The sequence below is a fragment of the Patiria miniata genome, unplaced genomic scaffold (assembly GCF_015706575.1).
Source record: "Patiria miniata isolate m_02_andy unplaced genomic scaffold, ASM1570657v1 HiC_scaffold_10, whole genome shotgun sequence".
Classification (NCBI taxonomy): Eukaryota; Metazoa; Echinodermata; class Asteroidea; order Valvatida; family Asterinidae; genus Patiria; species Patiria miniata.
In genome coordinates, this window is record NW_024037048.1 from 4,256,131 (window position 1) to 4,274,914 (window position 18,784).

The 18,784-nt window shown below is 42.3% G+C and overlaps 2 protein-coding genes across 2 annotated transcripts in view; one reads left to right on the plus strand and one right to left on the minus strand.

Moving 5' to 3' along the window:
* The first annotated feature begins 5,036 nt into the window (after positions 1-5,036).
* Positions 5,037-8,626, plus strand: LOC119740277. Its single transcript, XM_038215542.1, has 5 exons — positions 5,037-5,621; positions 5,816-5,941; positions 6,117-6,275; positions 6,446-7,918; positions 8,206-8,626. The coding sequence occupies exons 1-5, from the start codon at positions 5,037-5,039 to the stop codon at positions 8,599-8,601; spliced, it is 2,739 nt and encodes a 912-aa protein (XP_038071470.1). The 3' UTR covers positions 8,602-8,626.
* A 3,799-nt stretch (positions 8,627-12,425) lies between these two features.
* LOC119735848 (small nuclear ribonucleoprotein G-like) overlaps positions 12,426-18,784 on the minus strand; it is a 30,116-nt gene continuing 23,757 nt past the window's right edge. The window contains exons 2-4 of the mRNA XM_038209789.1: positions 15,520-15,542; positions 14,921-15,045; positions 12,426-14,269 (exon numbers count right to left, since the gene is read on the minus strand). Coding sequence (XP_038065717.1) covers positions 14,219-14,269; positions 14,921-15,045; positions 15,520-15,542 — 199 coding nt within the window. The 3' untranslated portion in view covers positions 12,426-14,218. The remainder of the gene's footprint in view (positions 14,270-14,920; positions 15,046-15,519; positions 15,543-18,784) is intronic.

The following is an 18,784-nucleotide window of genomic DNA, read 5'->3' on the forward strand; positions in this document are numbered from 1 at the left end:
CAGTGTAAGAGATTCGTAGATCCGAATCCACACTTTTATCGATATTGTGACGTCATAGCAATGGTTTAATTTCTGCTAACACTCAGACTCCGGTTTGTTATTTGTATAACGCATTCTTTGCCAGATTTCAGTTTCATGGTTGCTATTAGTAAATTGTTAAGTTTGATCTCCATCGACTAAAGAAGTAAATTGTTTGTTTGTCAGTGGTGTTAATTCAACACTTCTTATTCCCCGTGTAAAAAGGCATCAACAAGTGCAAACTTTGCGTGGGGGATCAGATTTTTCTGAGAAAAAAAGTTATCAAAATGAAATCAGTCTGAAAAGGCTGAAAGTAGGCGGGCAGCAATAACGGTGGGGGGGGGGATGAGGGGGTGATTCTACCCCGTGTGGACATGTTGGCACTTGGCCAAAAATCAAGCCTTGCACACGCTTTAGATCCAAATCCCACATTTGAGCTTTTGTGACGTCACAGTGACGTGCGCGCAAACTTGGAATGTATCGGCGACATCTGCCGCGTCTTGGCAACTTTATGTTAGTTTGTGTTTGTGTTTCGATCAGTGAACACGGTTTTTTGCTTTGGTGCGTTTTCGGATGCTCAAAAGTGACGATTTGACGGAGAATATAGCGATTCAGGATGTACAACTACGCAAGCGCGTACGCAGCAGCCTTTTCGGAAAGTTACAAGTAAGTAACTTTTAAATAAAAACAAATAAAAACATTTTCTGTTCAAAGAAGTCTTAACTTGAATTAACACAGCTGACCTAGTCAAGATTGAATGTTTTCTATTCAAATTTGTAAGTGGCTAGGCTACTGTAGCAACGTTTATTTAGAAGAGATGGAACACAGAAAGTCTTTCAATTTCATATTTCATCCTCATCATTCATTTTTTTGCATTGGAAAAAAAACACAAATCACGTAGTCTTCAATATTATTAATTTGTAGCCGCCTTTAATGAGGTTTTTGTGTATTTTCTATTAAAAAAAATATATTCATCTTAAGTTATATCATATTTTATGTTCAATAAAATAAAAGTACAATGTTCAGTACAATGAAAGGTAGTATGAATGTAATTCCTATTAGGCACTGATGGAATTTGATATTTTTTTCCCGTTGAGGCAGAATATTGTTAGCACAACTGCACAGAAAACCCAAAGTGAATAATTTGACTCCGAAATCGTAAAAATGAATCCTTTTGTCCGTGAAATGACACACTTGGAGCCACGGGAGAAATGACTCATTTTTTTACGATAAAGAGTGAAATGACTCACTTGGGTTTTTATTCCCCATCTTCCTAATGATTGAAGACAAAATGTTTATTGATGACAACCAACATAAACCCTACAATGTTAATTGAAAACCTGGCGTACTAACTACAAACCCATCAGTAATATTTTGAAGACCTTCAGAGCATACTGACCGGAACGTCGATTTTATACCTCTGATTCTTTTTAGAACCATTCTCTTAGTTGAGAAATTATTTGAACATGGTGTTTCCGCAAACCTTTCATTATTTAAACCTAACTGCATTTCAATGACAAAGAATCAATCTGAATGCATTTCAATGAAAATATTTTTCCAAGTGAAACAAGGCGATAGACCTTTTGCTGATCATTGCGAAGTTATTATGTTTGTTCTTGGGTTTGATCATTCAGAAAGGCGTGTGACTCGAATCCCATGACGGCAGGCGGCGGGCAGCACTACGGCACCTGCGGTCCCTACGGTTCTGCCACCGTCCAAGGACGGTGTCCGCGCTCGGCTCGTGTCGGGAGCGGAAATCCACGGGGAGGTGACACCCGCCCAAGATCACGGAATGCCGGCCAGCTCATGACTGGCTCCCGGTGGGTGTCCCCAAGTGGATATGTCCATTGCCAGATTGATTCCGCTAAGGATGAGCGGAATCTCAAGCCACCCTTACAAGTCCCCCAAGCTAGGTGAGTCTCCCTCAAATCTGAACCCCCCCCCCCTAAAAAAAAAAATAGAATAAACAAAGCCCAACGAGAAACTTTCCTCATTTCCCAATGTGAAAAAGAGAACTCTGTAGCAACCCCTAATTCCAATCAACATAAAAGGAATTTATATTTTGGGGGTCTGAGTGGGGGCAAAGATCTGTAAGTACTTTTAAAAAAAAATAAGTAAAAGTAAACAGAAACACGATGGCTGGCGTGGAATCAACAAACTTGCTGACAACACTGATAACTTCTTTCATTTTGGTAAAATATATTGTCGATCGTCTTGAAATTTCATCGTCTAATTTCAGCTAAATGAGTCGTTTGTCGGGAATTTTTATTTACAGGCCAAAATAGGACCACTTCATCACATCATTTCATCACATCTCTTGGTGTTCCAACTTTCATAATTTTTGAGCTAAAGATGGTATCAGCATGCGGTTTTCACAGCAGTAATGCTGAGATTGTGCTCTTTTCAAATCTGTAATAAAAAACCTTTTGACCAGGGTCGACAAACGACTCATGTAGCTTGATCGCATCACATTTGTAGCCTACCGCTTAATGTTTTTTTTAATTCATTCTTTACCGTTGATGTTTTTTTTCCTCGAAACCTGTTCATAGTTTCACTGCACCATTTTTCTATTTACCGGAAATTTCCGACTTCATCAAAAGCATTAAGTTAGTTCATTTATAATAAAGATTGGAGTGGACCTTATCCAGTATACCGCATCTGGTGGTGGGTGGCGAAGATGAGTGGTTGCACACCCTACCGATCAGCCGCTGCAAAAAATGTTGTGATACTATTAAAATGGGGCCAAAAATAATTAAATTATACTCAAAGTTTCTAAATTTATTCTCAAATTGCCTTAGATAGAATGGAGAGAGCGCATTCCCCCAAAGAGGCACGACTTCACTCAAATATCGACCTTCGTCTGCATGCGTTTCCTGAAACTTTTATTTATCCTTTGATATACTGTCTGTCCAAATTTAAATCACAAGATACTTGAACTCTGCCCTGAGAATGTGTTGACTGCAGTTTTGCAGGAAACGCACGCAAATTGATTCCCCCAATCAGGAGGCTATAACCTATTGGGCATTGAAGGAATTTTGAATGTTTCTGTTGAAGCTGAATATTTTAATCACAAAAATTGCCCAATGATTGGAGACAAAATTTGTATTGATAGCTGCCAACATATAGGAACCTAAAACCTGACTTCTGCAAAACTGTGCATACGGAATACAAACCCATCAGTAATATCCTGATGAATACCGATTTTAATCTTGTTGTTTAATTTGATCATTCAGAAAGGCGTGCGAATCGGATCCCTGGCCCTCGGCGGGAGGCAGCGGGCAGCGCTACGACAACTGCGGTCCCCGTTCTGCCACCGTCCAAGGACTGTGTCCGCACTCGGCTCGTGTCGAGAGCGGGAATCCACGGGGAGGTGACACCCGCCCAAGATCACGGAATGCCGGTCAGCCCATGACTGGCTCCCAGCGGGTGTCCCCAAGTGGATATGTCCATCGCCAGATTGATTCCGCTAAGGATGAGCGGAATCTTAAGCCACCCTTACAAGGCCTTCAAGCTAGGTGAGTCAAATCTGCCAAATCTTATTCAAATCTGCCCCCCCCCCTAAAAAAAAGAATAGCAGAAACACTGCTCATTTCGCAAAGTGTTAAACAGTTCAGGTTTACCGGAAACAAACACAAATTTATTTCCACAACTCAGGAGGCTTTTCCCCCTTCGGCGTCTTCCTCAACGCAACAAGGTTCGACCTCTGAACATCAACGGTCCCTCGTTGACGTCAGAAGCACGCCCACCCTGCCCCAGTGACTCGGCCCGCAGCTACGCCATGTTCAATGCCTCTTCGCAAATCTCCAATACCACCCAGAGATCAGGCAACTTGGTCGTAGCCGGGCAGTCCCGTAAGCTGGCGAACATCACCAGCGACAGGACGAGCTCGAGTCCCCCAGAGGACGACATTGACAGGCCGCCGTCTTTCGTCGTAGGACAGGCATTTGTCCCGACAACATCAAGGTGAATGTCATCATTTTCTGTAGGGAAATGTTCCACAACCATATGTTTGATAATAATGCATTACAGCACCGAAGGTAGACTCTTACTGGCCTGTTGCTTTGCCATTAAGTTAAAAGTGGCATATTTTCATCAAGTCCCAATATTGTTGCGTTGCTTACTCATGATCCCCTCTCCACATGTGTGTCTCTTGGAAATTGTGTGTGCTGTCAGGTGGGCTGACTGTCTGAATTTATGTCCGTGGGCCGAAATCGGACCGTCAGTCAGTGAGATGGTTGTTGTTAGATAACAAGTTTGTCAAACTCTCTTCGTTAAATTGCTTCTCATTAGACTTCGAGCATCTCCATTCAAAGGGATCGGAATGCAGGAAAAGAAACAGGCAGACAGGGTCGTGCCTTTGCGTATCATCCATAATAAGAAATGACCGCCACCTATATAACTGTCTTCCCTAAGGTCCAAGCGAACGTGGAAAACGAGACTTCGATCTCTCTTTGCTCCTCGGAGTCGCGGGACCAAGACCACCGTTCAGCATTTCGTTACACCACAAGGGCAATCGGAAGGGCAATCGGAAGTTCAAGTCAGTCGACCTAGGTCACTCAAAGAAGACCACAGTGACCCAGGTCAAGTCAACCGACCCAGGTCACTCAAAGAAGACCACAGTGACCCAGGTCAAGTCAACCGATCTAGGTCACTCAAAGAAGACCACAGTGACCCAGGTCACCAGAGCCACACCAGCGCTCTGATGAAGAATCGAGAAGCGAAGGGATTTAAGGGAAATGGTAAGTTATATCTATCTTGCAAAATCCATGGTTTGTCTGTAACAACATCATCATCTGAATTATTAATAAAAACAAATGTCCAGTTGATTTATGGCAGGTGCATTGCTTGTAATTCATGTTCTTGGACCTTTGAATTTCAAAATGAAAAGCCATTGTGAAAAATAACATTACCCTGAACAATTCCTTGAAATGTTTACAATTAGAAAAAGAAAACATTCCTTATAGGAAAAAATGTGTCCTACTGGCCAATTGCTTTATTCTCCAGCATTAAGTATAAAGATGCATCATCGGCAATGCAGTGCTGCCATGGCAACAAGACCAGCCTCGTACAGCAACCAGCCCCTCCCGATCCCAGGAACACCTCAATTTGACTGGGACCGTCTCCAGTCAAGCTCCCACCCTGCTCCAAGAAGTGACAATCTGATCACATCACAGAAGCAGAAGGAGGTTACGAGCCTCGTCGCCAACTACGGTGACGGGTCACTCCCAGCTTCAGCTCCTAGGAATGCTTCCTTTCGCAATTCCTCGGTTTGCGACTTGCCTTCATTTCCATCTCAGGGGCAAGGAGCAAAGATGCGGGATAAGATATCATCAGATGAGGAAGTAGGAATACCTAATGCAGATCCTCTGACGTCGATCTCACGTGGCGATGGCAAGCCTCACGAAGAGGGAAGAGAAAGTGGAGACCATGGTTGTGGTTGGGAATCGATCTCAGTTCCAGTGTCTCCATCTCCATCTCATCAATCTGTCTCCTCCTCATCCAAGAATTCCTCTCCGTCTCAGAATGTAGGATCAGAGACGGATGTTGAAGACTTCATCTACAATGTTGATGGAGAAAGCTCATCGGTATCATCTATGAGCGATGTAAGCATTGTCAGTGTCCCATCACAATATTAACTCGCTACATCTACCTGGAAGTTACGAATTTGATAAAATAAATACTCACGTTGACTTCCATTAATTTATATCTCGATGTTAAAATTGTAAGTGCTGGCAGTAAGGAAATGTTTCATCGTTCTGGCGAACATTTAGAATATCCCGTCCCCCTTTATCCACAGTCTTCATGGGCAATGCCAAATTCAGAAGCTGATGTGGATGTTGACTCTTTTGATGAGAAGACAATTGCAGACAAAAGCAGACAAAGGTTTACAGAATTACCACCGCTTCGTCAGCAGCGACTCGCTGTGAGTATAATAAACATCGTACATCATCCATACTTTAAAGTTTTTCAGAGTTGAGTTTGACCTCTTAATCTTTCTTTCCTATTGCTTAATTAACTCCATATAAATCTTACGTTGTCTCCATGGTGCATGTTTGAAGCAATCGTTTCAGTTTTCGTTGTTTTGGTTGGTTTTGCAGCTCAAGATGGCCCCGGCATTTGCTTTAAAAACATCTTATCCGGAGGACTTTGCTCATTGGCTGACGGTTGTGCTGAGTTGTATTGAGCGAAGGGATGTGATGCGACGGATGCAACTTGTTTCCAACTACAAGACACCGTTCACAAGAAAGGAGGCTTGGGTAGGTTGATACTCATTACTTCTGCGAAGTGATTTTAAACCTCATGATTTCTTGGAACCTGAGGAAGGACCGGGTCTGAGTTTATTTCAGGAATGGTCAGAATAAACTATTACAAAAAATATTTCGAAATTTTGAAGTATTTTAAATAGTCTGTATGTTTTTCCCAACAGGAAATTCATGCCAACGCCGCAAAAGCCAAAGACATAATGCGTCAATTGAACCAAATCATCTCATTATCGACAAAGGACGAAGAGTCGAGTATTGAGAGTTTGCAATTAGCCTCTCCTGCAAATCCTGTCAAGAAAGACTCAGAAATCGAGGGGGACAGAAGAACATCAAGTGCAACACCACAGGTCCCGAAGGACGCCTGGAGTTCTAGACAGGTAGCATCTTCAAAAGATTCCGAACCGTCTGCATCCATAACTGCAAAGACAAAGTTCGAAACTACTTTGAAGGAACACAAAGAAAAAGTTGAAAAGAGCGACTCAGATCAAGAAGAGGTAACGCCAGCTGAATGTCCAGAGTCTTCAATTTCAAAGCTCTCTGAGATGATGTCTACTGAAAGTAAACCATGGGATGTTGTCAACAAGGCATCCCCATGTGCACATCTACCCACAATCTCGAAGAAGTCATCTTCGAACGACGCATCAAGAGCAGCGTCCCATGCTCAGAAAGACACCTTAAGTCTCGCAGAGGCCGCTTCTGAAAAAGGCGCAGAATATACTTCATCCATGAATGCAAAGAAATACATAGTGTATGCCCAAAAAGAAATGGACGAAATTGCAAGAAAACCCGAAGAGACTGAGAAGAGCGACTCAGATCGACCATCTGGAAGTCCAGCGTCTTTACTGCCAAAACTTTCTGATAAGACTCACACTTCAGCTTCATTAAGAGTAGTTGTCAACAAGGCATCAATTGAAGAAAATCACCATTCGCCACAACCGAAAATCTCAAAGAATTCATCTTGGAAGGATGTGGCTACAACTGATAACACATCAAGCACAGCTAATGCTTCTTCTAAGAGCCCTCAAGCAACACAAAGTCCTCAGCAAGGACTACCAGAACTCACAGCCTATCCCTCAATCGATCCTAGCGAGTTGGAGTTCATTATGTCTGACAACGGAAAAGAAGTTGCGCTTAGGTCGGGTTCTTGTGGTGGAGTCCTACTGATGCGTCATAAAGCAGACAATACTCTCCTTGCTGTCAAGGTGCTGGTTAAAAACTTCTCTTTCTTGCAGCACGAGGTGGCAGCCATGCATGCGGTGAGAAACTGTCCCTTCTTCCCCAAATTTGTAGGAGTCATCGACTACTGCTCTTACGCCCAAGAGCTCGTAGGCGGTGTTGGCAGAAACACGGCTTACGACTTCCGCAAGGCGCTGCAGGACGATCTCTTGAACGCGTTAGAGTGGCTACACGTCTGCCGTGATGTCACGAAGGGACTCAAGGCTTTACACGCTGCTGGCTGGCTTCACTGCGACCTACACTGCGGCAATGCTATGGTGTGTCCCAATCCACCAGGCTCTGATGTGGCTTGGCGTGGCAAGATCATCGACCTGGGAAACGCCCTGCAGATTTCGAATCCAGGCCCAGTCACGATCCTTGATGATGAGCAACAGAAGAAGCTCTACGAACTTGCCAAGCAGGTACGAACGAAACCAAGAGAATTAACACGCCATCATCTTTTAAACACAGTCAATTTCTTGGATGCTTTCTCCTTCCTTTCCCAACTTTTAAACTCACTGAGATTAAGATTTCTTTACTTCAGTTTTAAAACAAAAAATATATAATTTTGTGCAGCTGAATATGAAGTGCAAAGAACAATACAATAGATTATTGCAGTCTGCATTCTAATCAATTGAGCAATGTTATTCTTGCCCGATGTAAAAGCTTAGACTAAAGTCATTTTACTTTCTCACACATTGACTTCCAGTGTGCCCCCGAGATTCTGGAAGGCAGAGACACATTCACCGAGAAATCCGACATCTACAGTCTCGGCAATCTCTTCGTGGATGTAGCCAGTGACGCAAACATCCCCCACGGTCTCCGTCTGCTAGGCGAGTTCTGCATGAGACGAATTCCTGATGCTCGCCCAACACTGGATGCCATCTCGGGGAAACTAGACGATTTCATCTCGGAGATGATGCAGGCTGAGCAGCAGCCTTCCAGCCCGTCTCCCATTGCTCCTTCCTCATCCTCTCCTTCTCCTAATCTTCGTTGCCATCTCATCGCGGAAATGGTGCAGGCTGAGCAGCAGCCTTCTAGCCCGTCTCCTATTCCTCCTTCCCCATCCTCTCCTTCTCCTAAAATGCGTTGCCGTCTTTGTTAGTTTATCAAATCCAAAATCGCACAGAAAGAGTAGAGAAGACCGGTCGCGTCCTCATCGGATGTTTTTGACTACGATTTCAGAGCAGTTCATGAGTAGTGGAAGGCTGGAAACATGCAAACCGTAGTCTAAAACAACCGATTTGGACGCGGCGTTAGGGCCGTGTGTTACACGAAGGAATTCACAGGCAAATTGTTCCAGGCAAGAAAAGGACAGAACAAAAATTTCATTCCTTACAATACTCTGAGGTATTCTTTGACAGCTAATGTTCTCCATTCCTCCTAGTGTTTCTTGCATGTAGTTGTCTCTCAGTTGCCGATGAGAATTGCTTTGTTTGACTTGGCCCTGACAGACCAGAGAACTTTATCAAGATGCAGCCATTTTGTCTAGTTTCCAGCAGCGAGACATTGAGAAATCACTGCGGCCACTTGCGTACAAAATAGTCACCAGCCAGTGATGATTTTTCTCTGCAGATCTGTTTGGTCATTTGGATCAGTTGTAAGAACATTGAGAACATGATTAAGATTATAATTATCATGCGCTGCTAACTTTCCAGTACGGTAAAAAATAATTAAGCTTTTAAATTTAATGAAAACATCTGCTTATTAAACCACAGATTTGCTGTTCAACTGATCCAAAGAGAGTACTGCCAAAGTTTACTGTTTCTGTGCGATTTTTGACAACCATTTATTCTGTTAACTAATATCTGAGATGTGGCTTATTCAAATATGGTATTTAAAAAAAAAACTGATTTAAAAATCTTGAAAACAAACCATCAATTCAATTTTGCTTCATATTCAAATCCTCCAATTTGAATATGATTTTTTTCACACACTTATAGAGGCAAGGGTTAAGACCAGTACTCCGTTTGTTCAAGTGTTAGTTTTTGTGGGTGTCCTAACAACCTCGTTAACATAGCTTTCGAGCTCCAATACGAGGTTGACCTTTGACACCCGCAATGACGTCACCTTTTTCAAGTCCGGAGTTCTGGTCTTATTTTCGGTCCAAACATGACATGCACTGATTTTTCTTCATTCCATTTCATTCTCTATTAATTGAGTCATATCCTATGGATCCCTTAATTTTAATATTTTACGATGGACCACTTTTTTCACGAGTGAAAGTAGCTTAATTTTGAAATAACAGTTTGAATAATTGTAGTAGCATCAGTTACTAACACAACCATTGACCTCAGGTATACATGTGGTCAGTTTGAAGACAAATAATGGAAATATATACACATTGTCATTCATATAAGTAGGTATGTAACACAAGTTTAAACCTAACTTTAGCTTTGATGCAGGTTTTTTTCACAGCAAAAGAAATTCTTTGCATTCTTCTTTCCAGCATAATGTATTTTGGTTTTATCATAAATGGTGTTGGTTAGTACTATCAGAATATTACTGTTGCCTATAGATATTGGTACTCCCGGGTATTTATCACATTCTTGTATGACACTATGAAACTCTAGAACGCTGATACATAGCACAGAATGAAACAATATGTGACATCAAGCTGGTTGATTCTGTAAATTAATGGCAAATGAGAATTAACAAATAAATCATGCCAGAACGAAAAATCGTGTTTGCTGGTCTTTTTTTCAAGTCGTGAAATTTACTTCAAGATTATAATGTTCTCCATTACCTTATAGCAAAACCACCCGTTCATGCAACTGGCGAGGGCGGGGCCGGTGGTCTTTGATTAAAAAAAAAAAATGAAACTATGGAGCCGAATTATTTAAACATTTTAAAGGATTTCCGGTACAAATACAAGAAACCAGATCCTTTATAAACACTGTGGGTTTGAAACAGTTTAATAAGTCAGAAATATAGGTTGATAGTGTGACAAGGGCGGATCCGGGGGGGCCAAAGGGGGCCATGCCCCCCCCCCCCCAAGAAAAAACGAAACCAATTTTTTTTTATGTGACATCGCAATAAAGGTGGGCAATGAGTACACCACCATCTTTCTCTCAAAAAAACATTGGTTAAAGTGGTCAGAAATTGCCTCAGATCGCACCACAGAGCATCTAGGATCCAAAAAAAAATCGGGGCCCTTAAGGCCCCCCCAAAAAAGTCTCCGGTTTCTGGTATGGAGCTTGCCCAAAAAGTGGTGCGGCGACGCGGCTTTTTTTTTTTTTTTACCTGTTTTTTTTGCTTCAAATGTCGGCTGACGACTGCAAATGGTGCCCGACTAAACTTAGTGCAAATATATGGGAGTCCAGAGAGGCCACACAAAGCTTATTCTCGATCATAACCCCATCTAAAAACACGTTAAAATTGTGCAGCAGCAGGATTCCAGTCAAACCAGTGAGTTTGGCGGTTTTGAGACATCATCTTTTATTGAAAAAAAAATAATTTCATTTTGCCGACGCGCATGGCTACGGCGACGCGCGCGCATACCAGAAACCGGAGACTTTTTTTTTGGGCCTAAGCGGGCCCCGAACCCCACGCCGTAATTTTTTTGACCCACTTTTTTGGGGGACAAAAAAAATTTTTTGGCCCCCCAAAAATTGTGTTCTGGATCCGCCCTTGTAGTGTGAGGACATTTGGGCACTGACCGATATAGCGCAGCGTGATTTTCCGCAGAGTCCCCCAGGGGCAGTGCGCGCAGCAGACGGTCAACATCGCAGGCCGTGCTGGCGCGCGGCTGGTACCGCCACCGTGTTTCAATGACATTTTGTAAATAGGCCCTCAGTTTTCATCATTTTAGTTTATTTTCAGCCCTAACAATGTGTTATTATATTTGTTTTCTCTTTTGTCTGTCGTTATTTCCGTTAAAGATTTAAAAGTTTTTGAAGGTCATATATTTAAAAAAAAATAAGAAAAATATTAGTAAAGTTATTTGTTTGGGCTGGGACAACTTGAAAACGATGCCCTTCCTATCTCCCTCCATTTTTTTTTTAGGGGGGGGGGGGTGGGTGGGGGCTTTTAAAAAATTATGATTAAATATCTGTCAAAAAAGAAATGGGGGGCGTCCCCACCCGCTTCCTTTTTGGAGGCCGCCTCCTTTTTAATTTGATAAAAAAATGCTACATTTTAATCAGTGACATCATTTGGGTCTGTCGCATCTAATCCATATAAAGCTGGTTTGTCATTTCCCCCGAGTCCAGGTGGCCGCCATTACAAAAAAAAGCTGTCACTTATAATTTGGCTCCATAGCGTTTCACTCGCACCGCGACCGCAGGCAATGTATTCCCCTCCATTTTTAAGATGGCTGCTGAATGTAAATAATTATCCAGGGGGCGAGTCAGCTAGGAGGGGAGTTGGCGAGGGGGCAAGTCGACTGGGGGCGAGTCGGTCAGGGGCCGTATTCGTATTGTACGGGACGAGACAGTCAGGGGGCAAGTCAGTCAGGGGGAAAAGTCAGTGGGGGGGGGGGCGAGTAGGGGCAAGTCGGCCAGGGGGCGAGTCGGTCAGGGGGCAAGTCAGCCAGGGGTCGAGTTGACCTACAATCCTATTGTTGACCAATGGTTAAGCATAGTTCGACGATGGTTGACTATACTTTAGTCGACCATTTGGACCACAGGCACTACGTACAGCAGGGAGCCAGCACACGGCCAGAAGTTTTGTGATGACATTTTGACCAGCATTTGACTTGAGACGTTCGCACGTTGCTGTTAGTGCGCTAATTGACAAACCACTATATCGACAAATGGTCCTTGCCCAAATTTGCTCATTGTTGATATTCAAGGATCCGTAGATGGCAAAGGGCGAGGGATGCGTAACATCACTAAAAATTCATCTTCACCCCTCAACTCATCTTTGATCGAAGATCGTTTGTTTATGAGGATTCAACTCCAGGGGTAATTCAAACAAAAGAAACCTCCATTTAAGAAAGGCACGGAACAATCTTTTTATTCATAAACGATTATGTAACCACTTAATTTTACAACACAGCTTGGTAGTACAAACCTGGCGTAAAATTCACTACTTTTTGGTTGGCATAGTCCATGATCACACTATCAACTGTTAAAAATCACCAATATTTAATACAAATAACAGTAAACCAAGTCAAACACAAATAACCGGAGAGCCTTATTTTGGTCATCTCCACAAAATCACAAATCGTCATTTTTCACAAAGAGCCAAATTTAGTGCACGGAGATATAGGAAATTTGCCTCCTAGTGAAAAATGATGAAATGTCATCAATTTCCCCAGCACCCCCCCCCCCCCCACAAAAGAAAAACAACGTTTAGACTAACCTACATCAGTGTATGGCACTGTTTCAACATAGAAACCAACATGAACTGCTGTTTCAGTTCTAAGCCTTGTGCACTTCTTTATGAACTTCACAAAAACTGATGACAAGTGCTTTAGAATATGTACAATAAACACAGAATTACGGATCTAGACACATTTCTGATTAGCAGGCAGCACTTAGGCTCTTGAGGGCCTTCCACACTAGGGACCAGTGTGGCTTGGAAATACATGTAGTGGCTTATTAAATCACTATTGCGTTGGCCCACACACCTATATCTCAATTTTGTGATGTGATATGTGCATTGCCAGTAATGTACCCGATAAAATAACCACACAAACTGGCGATTTAACAGGTGAATTTTTCTGAGCCGTGTAAGTACCCAGAATGGTCCCTACCGGCTAAAATTTCAATGTTGGACCAGGATCCAACACAGAGATTTCTGCAACCCATTTCACGCCAACAAGAATCCAACAGCGCTTCTACACGGGTCCAGCACTGTACGCAGGTTAATTCCAACCATGGTCGGGACCAGGGTTGAGTGGTTCTACCGGGGTAAAAAATAAACAATTTACAGTCAACCTGTGTACACACTGTTGTAAATATGAATGATGAGCCTTTCGTACCCGCGTTTGATGTGACCCCGTTCCACTTATGGTGAATCCAAGTTGATTTCAACATGGGTAGTGTGAAAAGGGTTTCAGTGTCAATGCTAAACTAGAAATTTGTTTATTTCCTTCTTCAAACATAACAGGTCTTTGTGACATTCCTTAACCCTAACCCTCCTCAATCCTCCACAATCCTCCAGGCGGTTTTGGAGGATTTTGGAGGTTTGCGGCTGAATGGCAAAAACTGTCGGTTGATTTTGAAGACTACAATGGTGTAGAGTTTGTAGGCTGTACCTATCATTGTTTATGTTCAGTCATGCATAATTGAGCCCCGCATTACGCTTGATACCACCCGCACTGCTTCTGAATGTCATTGGCGCTGCCTCAACCAATGAACAGTATGGTTGGAGGATTTTGAAGGATTGAGGCAATGGTCAGCCCTCCACTGAACAAATTCAAGAAATAACGGATGATTTTGGAGGATTGAGGCCGAGTCTAATGTGTAATGGTGGCAATTGGAGGATTTTGGAGGATTAAGGGTGATTCATAGCCAAAAGGGCCTATGGGTTAGGGTTAAGAATCAAAGAATACAGTTTTCTGGATGCTAACAACCCAATAGGTAAAGAATGTTGGCAGTTCATCGCAAGGCTCCCGAACGAAACTGCCGTTCTCTTCAGAAAGTAATTGTTGCTTCCAAGGAAAAAGCTCAAGGCACTGGAAACTCCTGCTCATGTTTTAAGTTCCAGGGTCCACCATCGAGTCAGAGACTTGGACTAAGATTTTCAAGAGTTCAGAGCTGCCTGTGGCAGAGGGGCTATATTCTCTCCAGCACTTCTAGAAGGATGATACTGTTTCCCCTGATTACCTGCAAGAAATTACAAATGTAAACAATCAATCTTCGTATCTTGTTCTTATTTTATTGTTTTGCCCTAGCAAAGCTGTGTTCTTAAAGGGTAAAATGATGTATGTCTGAATTTATCTTTAATCACATGAGACCTGAGAGGGTAACCTAAGTTCAGTGTATTCATATGTATTGGACCATTTAATCCGAAAAGTGTCGAAAAATCTTGAAAACAATACTGAACAACACCATTATAACATACACTGCTTCACTAAACATTCGGCTACAATAACCATCCCATTTGGCTCCCAAAATGTATTTATAATATTACCAGGATTGGTAGTTGAAATTAACAACAACATACAACCACTACATGTATACTTAAAATCTTAGAAATATACTGATATAAATTGAAAAACTGTGGATCCCACTGTGTTTGTTATTGTGTAGTTCTACAATGTACTTTATATGATTTGGATGGAGGTATGGGGTGGCATCAACATCTGTATTTTCAGATTAACTGTAGTACTAAAATAATGTCTCTGATGAATGAAACGTAGTACAAAATTGGCATACGCAATGGATGCTATCGTATGCAGATTTCAAGTGTGCTTAATCAACTCATAAAAATTCTATTTTTGAAAAAAAAACTTTTGAGAGGATGTGGGAGCTTACCACCATGCCAATGTCGTACTTCTCACCACCAGACAGGTTCTCAACGGTCTCGTCCATGACAAGGTTCATGAAGGGATCAAAACCTCGCAGAGTGCCAGTCACCCTGCGATTGCTGTTCAGCTTTACTGCAAATGAAAATAAATGGAAACAAAAAATGAAAAATCTTAAGAATTAACCCAAATTTTTAAGGTATGGTTGGCCTACTACACTTTCAAAGACCTTCTATGTGCAGAAACCAGCGGCAAAATTCTTCGTCCTTAAAAGGTTTCAAGGGCATCAAACCCTTCCTAAATAGATAAGTTGGAAGTTGGGCGGTATCTTCCACAAGTCTACAAGATTCCCCCCCCCCCCCAAAAAAAAACCTCCGTTGTGGATACTGAGGGATATTTGGGGGCAGCGACGAGGGTTACTAAAGGCATATAGGATCACTTGCATTCTAAGACACAAGTGACAGAGAGTGAGTCAGTAAGTCAGTCTATGGGAGTCAGTCAGTCTCAGTCGGGGAGTTGGGGAGTCAGTCAGTTAGTTAGTGAGGTACATGTAAGGGCAAAGGGGAGTATAGGCTGGCCGACTCAGACCAGCAGAAAAACATTACTTACATGATAATTTCTTGTCCATGAACCTGAAACAAAAGAAAAAAGCGCATTAGTCCACCAGAATTGTAAAATATCTTTTTTAACAAAATTCCCGGGGCTCAGTAAGACACCTGAGATATTCTTGACCAATGACTGAATCAGTCAAGGTTTAGACGGCAAGATATTAAAAAAAAGTTCATCGTTTTAGTTCATCAAAGAAAGTCCATATATTAATTCGGTATGACCCCACTTTTCGGGATGTGTATCATCGGCAGAACTCTAGTAGTATAAAAGTATAATAAATGTGTTAGGTTTAATAAAACTCCTAGTTTTCACAGACACAGATTGAAGAGGCCAGCATGAATCAATCGCCCATTGCAGACTTTTGTGCATCGGCAGATGGCACGGTATAGAACTTGTGCCATCATCCATTAACCCTAAATCACCTCACTCCTCCAAAATCCTCCTGGCGGTTTTGGAGGATTCTAGAGGATTGAGGATGAATGGTGATTGAATCAAATGAGGATTCTGGAGGATTGAGGATGAATGGTGATTGAAGCACATGAGGATTTTGGAGGATTGAGGATGAATGGTGATTGAAGCACAAGAGGATTTTGGAGGATTGAGGATGAATGCATTTTGAGGCAGGACTGTCTGATGATTTTGAAGGATTTGGCATTGGTTATCCTTCATTTAAACACGAGTGCAAAGTTTTGGGATGAGGAGGATTTTGGAGGATTGAGGATGAATGCATTTTGAGGCAGGACTGTCTGACAATTTTGAAAAATTTAGGCGGAGTTGCAACATTTTGGAGGATTTTGGAGGATTTTGGAGGATTGAGGATGGTTGTAAGCAACAAGGGCCTAGGGGGTTAGGGTTGAGCCTCTGTAGTCTGTACTGATGACATCACACTTTGTTTGCGTGTGCACTTTTCTATGGGGCTACGAAACCGTCGTCCCACTAGGCTCCCATAAGAAAGCACAAGTGTAAACAAAGTGTGACGTCGTCAGTACTGGCTTATTTGCCCATGGTATAATGTGCACAGGATGTTGCATGATCAATTGATCATGTGAAACAATTGCAGAATTGCCACTTATAAATCAACCTCCTAGCCTGCTGAGCTTCGCGATCATACTTGGTTGCCTCCGTTAATTATAATGTTTCTCCACTTTCACCAAGGATCCGCAGACCCACAGAGCCACTTCAGGGTACAGAAATTTAGACTTTTATTGTTTCAGCAGGCCCCATTTACTCAATGTGGCTTTGCTGTTTGTTTTTCGCCCCAGGCAAAGTGAAGTAAGGAGCCATTTTGGGCTACAAGTTGGACTTGCATGCAAGACATTTTTAGAACCCCCCCCCCCCTCCCATTCACTTTACATGGCCATGGAAAAAAACTTTGACAACGGATCCACGGATCTACACAGGACTTTGTATGCGGGCACACTTTTGACCAAAACTGAATGACAGGCAACAGCCGTACAAATGCACATTGTCAAAATTTGATGCAAGCTAGTGAGGGCGCGATTTATCACACCATGAATAATGCAACACGACCCTTTCGTGAACAATGGCTGTAAAAGTCAGCCGAATTCAACTCGAAATTACAAGATAACTAGACCTCTGAAGGTGCCGAATTTAACGTTTTGTTGATATTAAGCAGTTGTAGACGGCATTGGGTGAGTATAAAGTGACAAAATAATTGCGATTTCGAATGGATTTTCAGCTCCCTTAGCAACAGACCCTCCGTCCAAATACCATATCTGTATCTGTGACATTTAATACGGAGGTAGTCCAGTTATTAACGTCACATTTATGGGACTAGAAGCAGGTTCTGACTTTGTTATTAAGAGGGTGAGCGTATTTTTTTCGAAGCATAAATGAACTGGGTCTGAATTCGGAATGTGGAAATAACTTTGCAAACATGTCCGAGTAGTTTCAGTGCATGGTGGATGTGTGGCCTATGTTTACGGAGGTAGTCCAGTAAATTGGCCACATTTATGGGGCTAAGGGCGCTATTGACGAGACAAAGCCGGTCTTGGGCTGTTGGGCCAAAACTACCGCCCCCGGCGGGCACGCGGCGCACCGCGTGACTGACAGGTGAATGATCCATGATGTATCCCATCAGGTATATTGCGTGTTGAGCATTGTTAAGTTGGAACATGGTTGCAATTGCGTTACACAAAAACGGATGCCAGAAGCCTCCAAAAGGAGCTGGAAGGAAGTTACAGTTAGTGCCATGACACAAAAACTGGAGAGCTGAACACGTCACTTGCGCATCATTTTTTATTTGTTGTTAACAATAACATTACATTGGAAAAAATTCCGTACTCGGACGTCACTTTTTTCAATTAATTTTCTAGCGCCAAAAGTTACATCTTTTATGGTTATTCCTCCACTTTCCCTCCTCTACTCTCACCCTCTCCTTTCCTTAATTTCTATTTATTAATCAGTCAGTTACTTCATCGGGATTCGAACCTCTGACGCTTGCTTGATACACGAGACTCTTAACCGCTAGGCCGCGCACGATCGCTGTTGCAATAATCAATCTTTGGACGTATTTGAAGTATCCATTGAAATAAACTAAATATTCATGAGAAAATAAATATTCATAATGACGTATTGCACTATCATTGGCAGGCTCATGCGACGTCATGGTTGTTGATGTCACGTGTATAACGTACCGCTGTCTTTCAGCCACTACAATCAATTTTGACCGGCTGCTTCAAGTTAGTTCTGCACGACGTATGCATCCAAAATGTGCTCTAAAAACACATTTTGAGTAAATTTTTTTCACCTTTATACAGCTTCCTGGATTTCTCTTGGTTCAAATGACAAGGTGAGGTGACAATTAATATGTTTGGCAGCAGATAAATTGAGTCCGAGTACGGAACTTTTCCCGAAAAGAAATTTGGTAACAAGTGCTAACGTCATGAACGTTGTGACTAAGCATGGACTAAGTGTGGTAATCCTTACTTTTAGGACACCTCTATTTTGTAAGAGTTCTGTTCAAAACTGACTTTTGCAGATGACTGTCCAGTACCAAAGTGACTTTTGCAGGCTAAAGAAGTCTTTTTTCTTCAGACAAACTCATGTTACTTGTTAGTTATAATTTTGAACATGTTGAAAGCACTTTCGGAGTAACTATAGAATGCAGGGCCACGGCGGAGCAAGGTTTTTTTGCGCGGTGGAGGCGGAGTTGTATAATGGGAGATTCGAGACAGAACGTATTCAGTTTGTAGAATATAAGTCTAAGTATGAGAACAGATGGGGTGAGTTGTGTTTGTTAAGG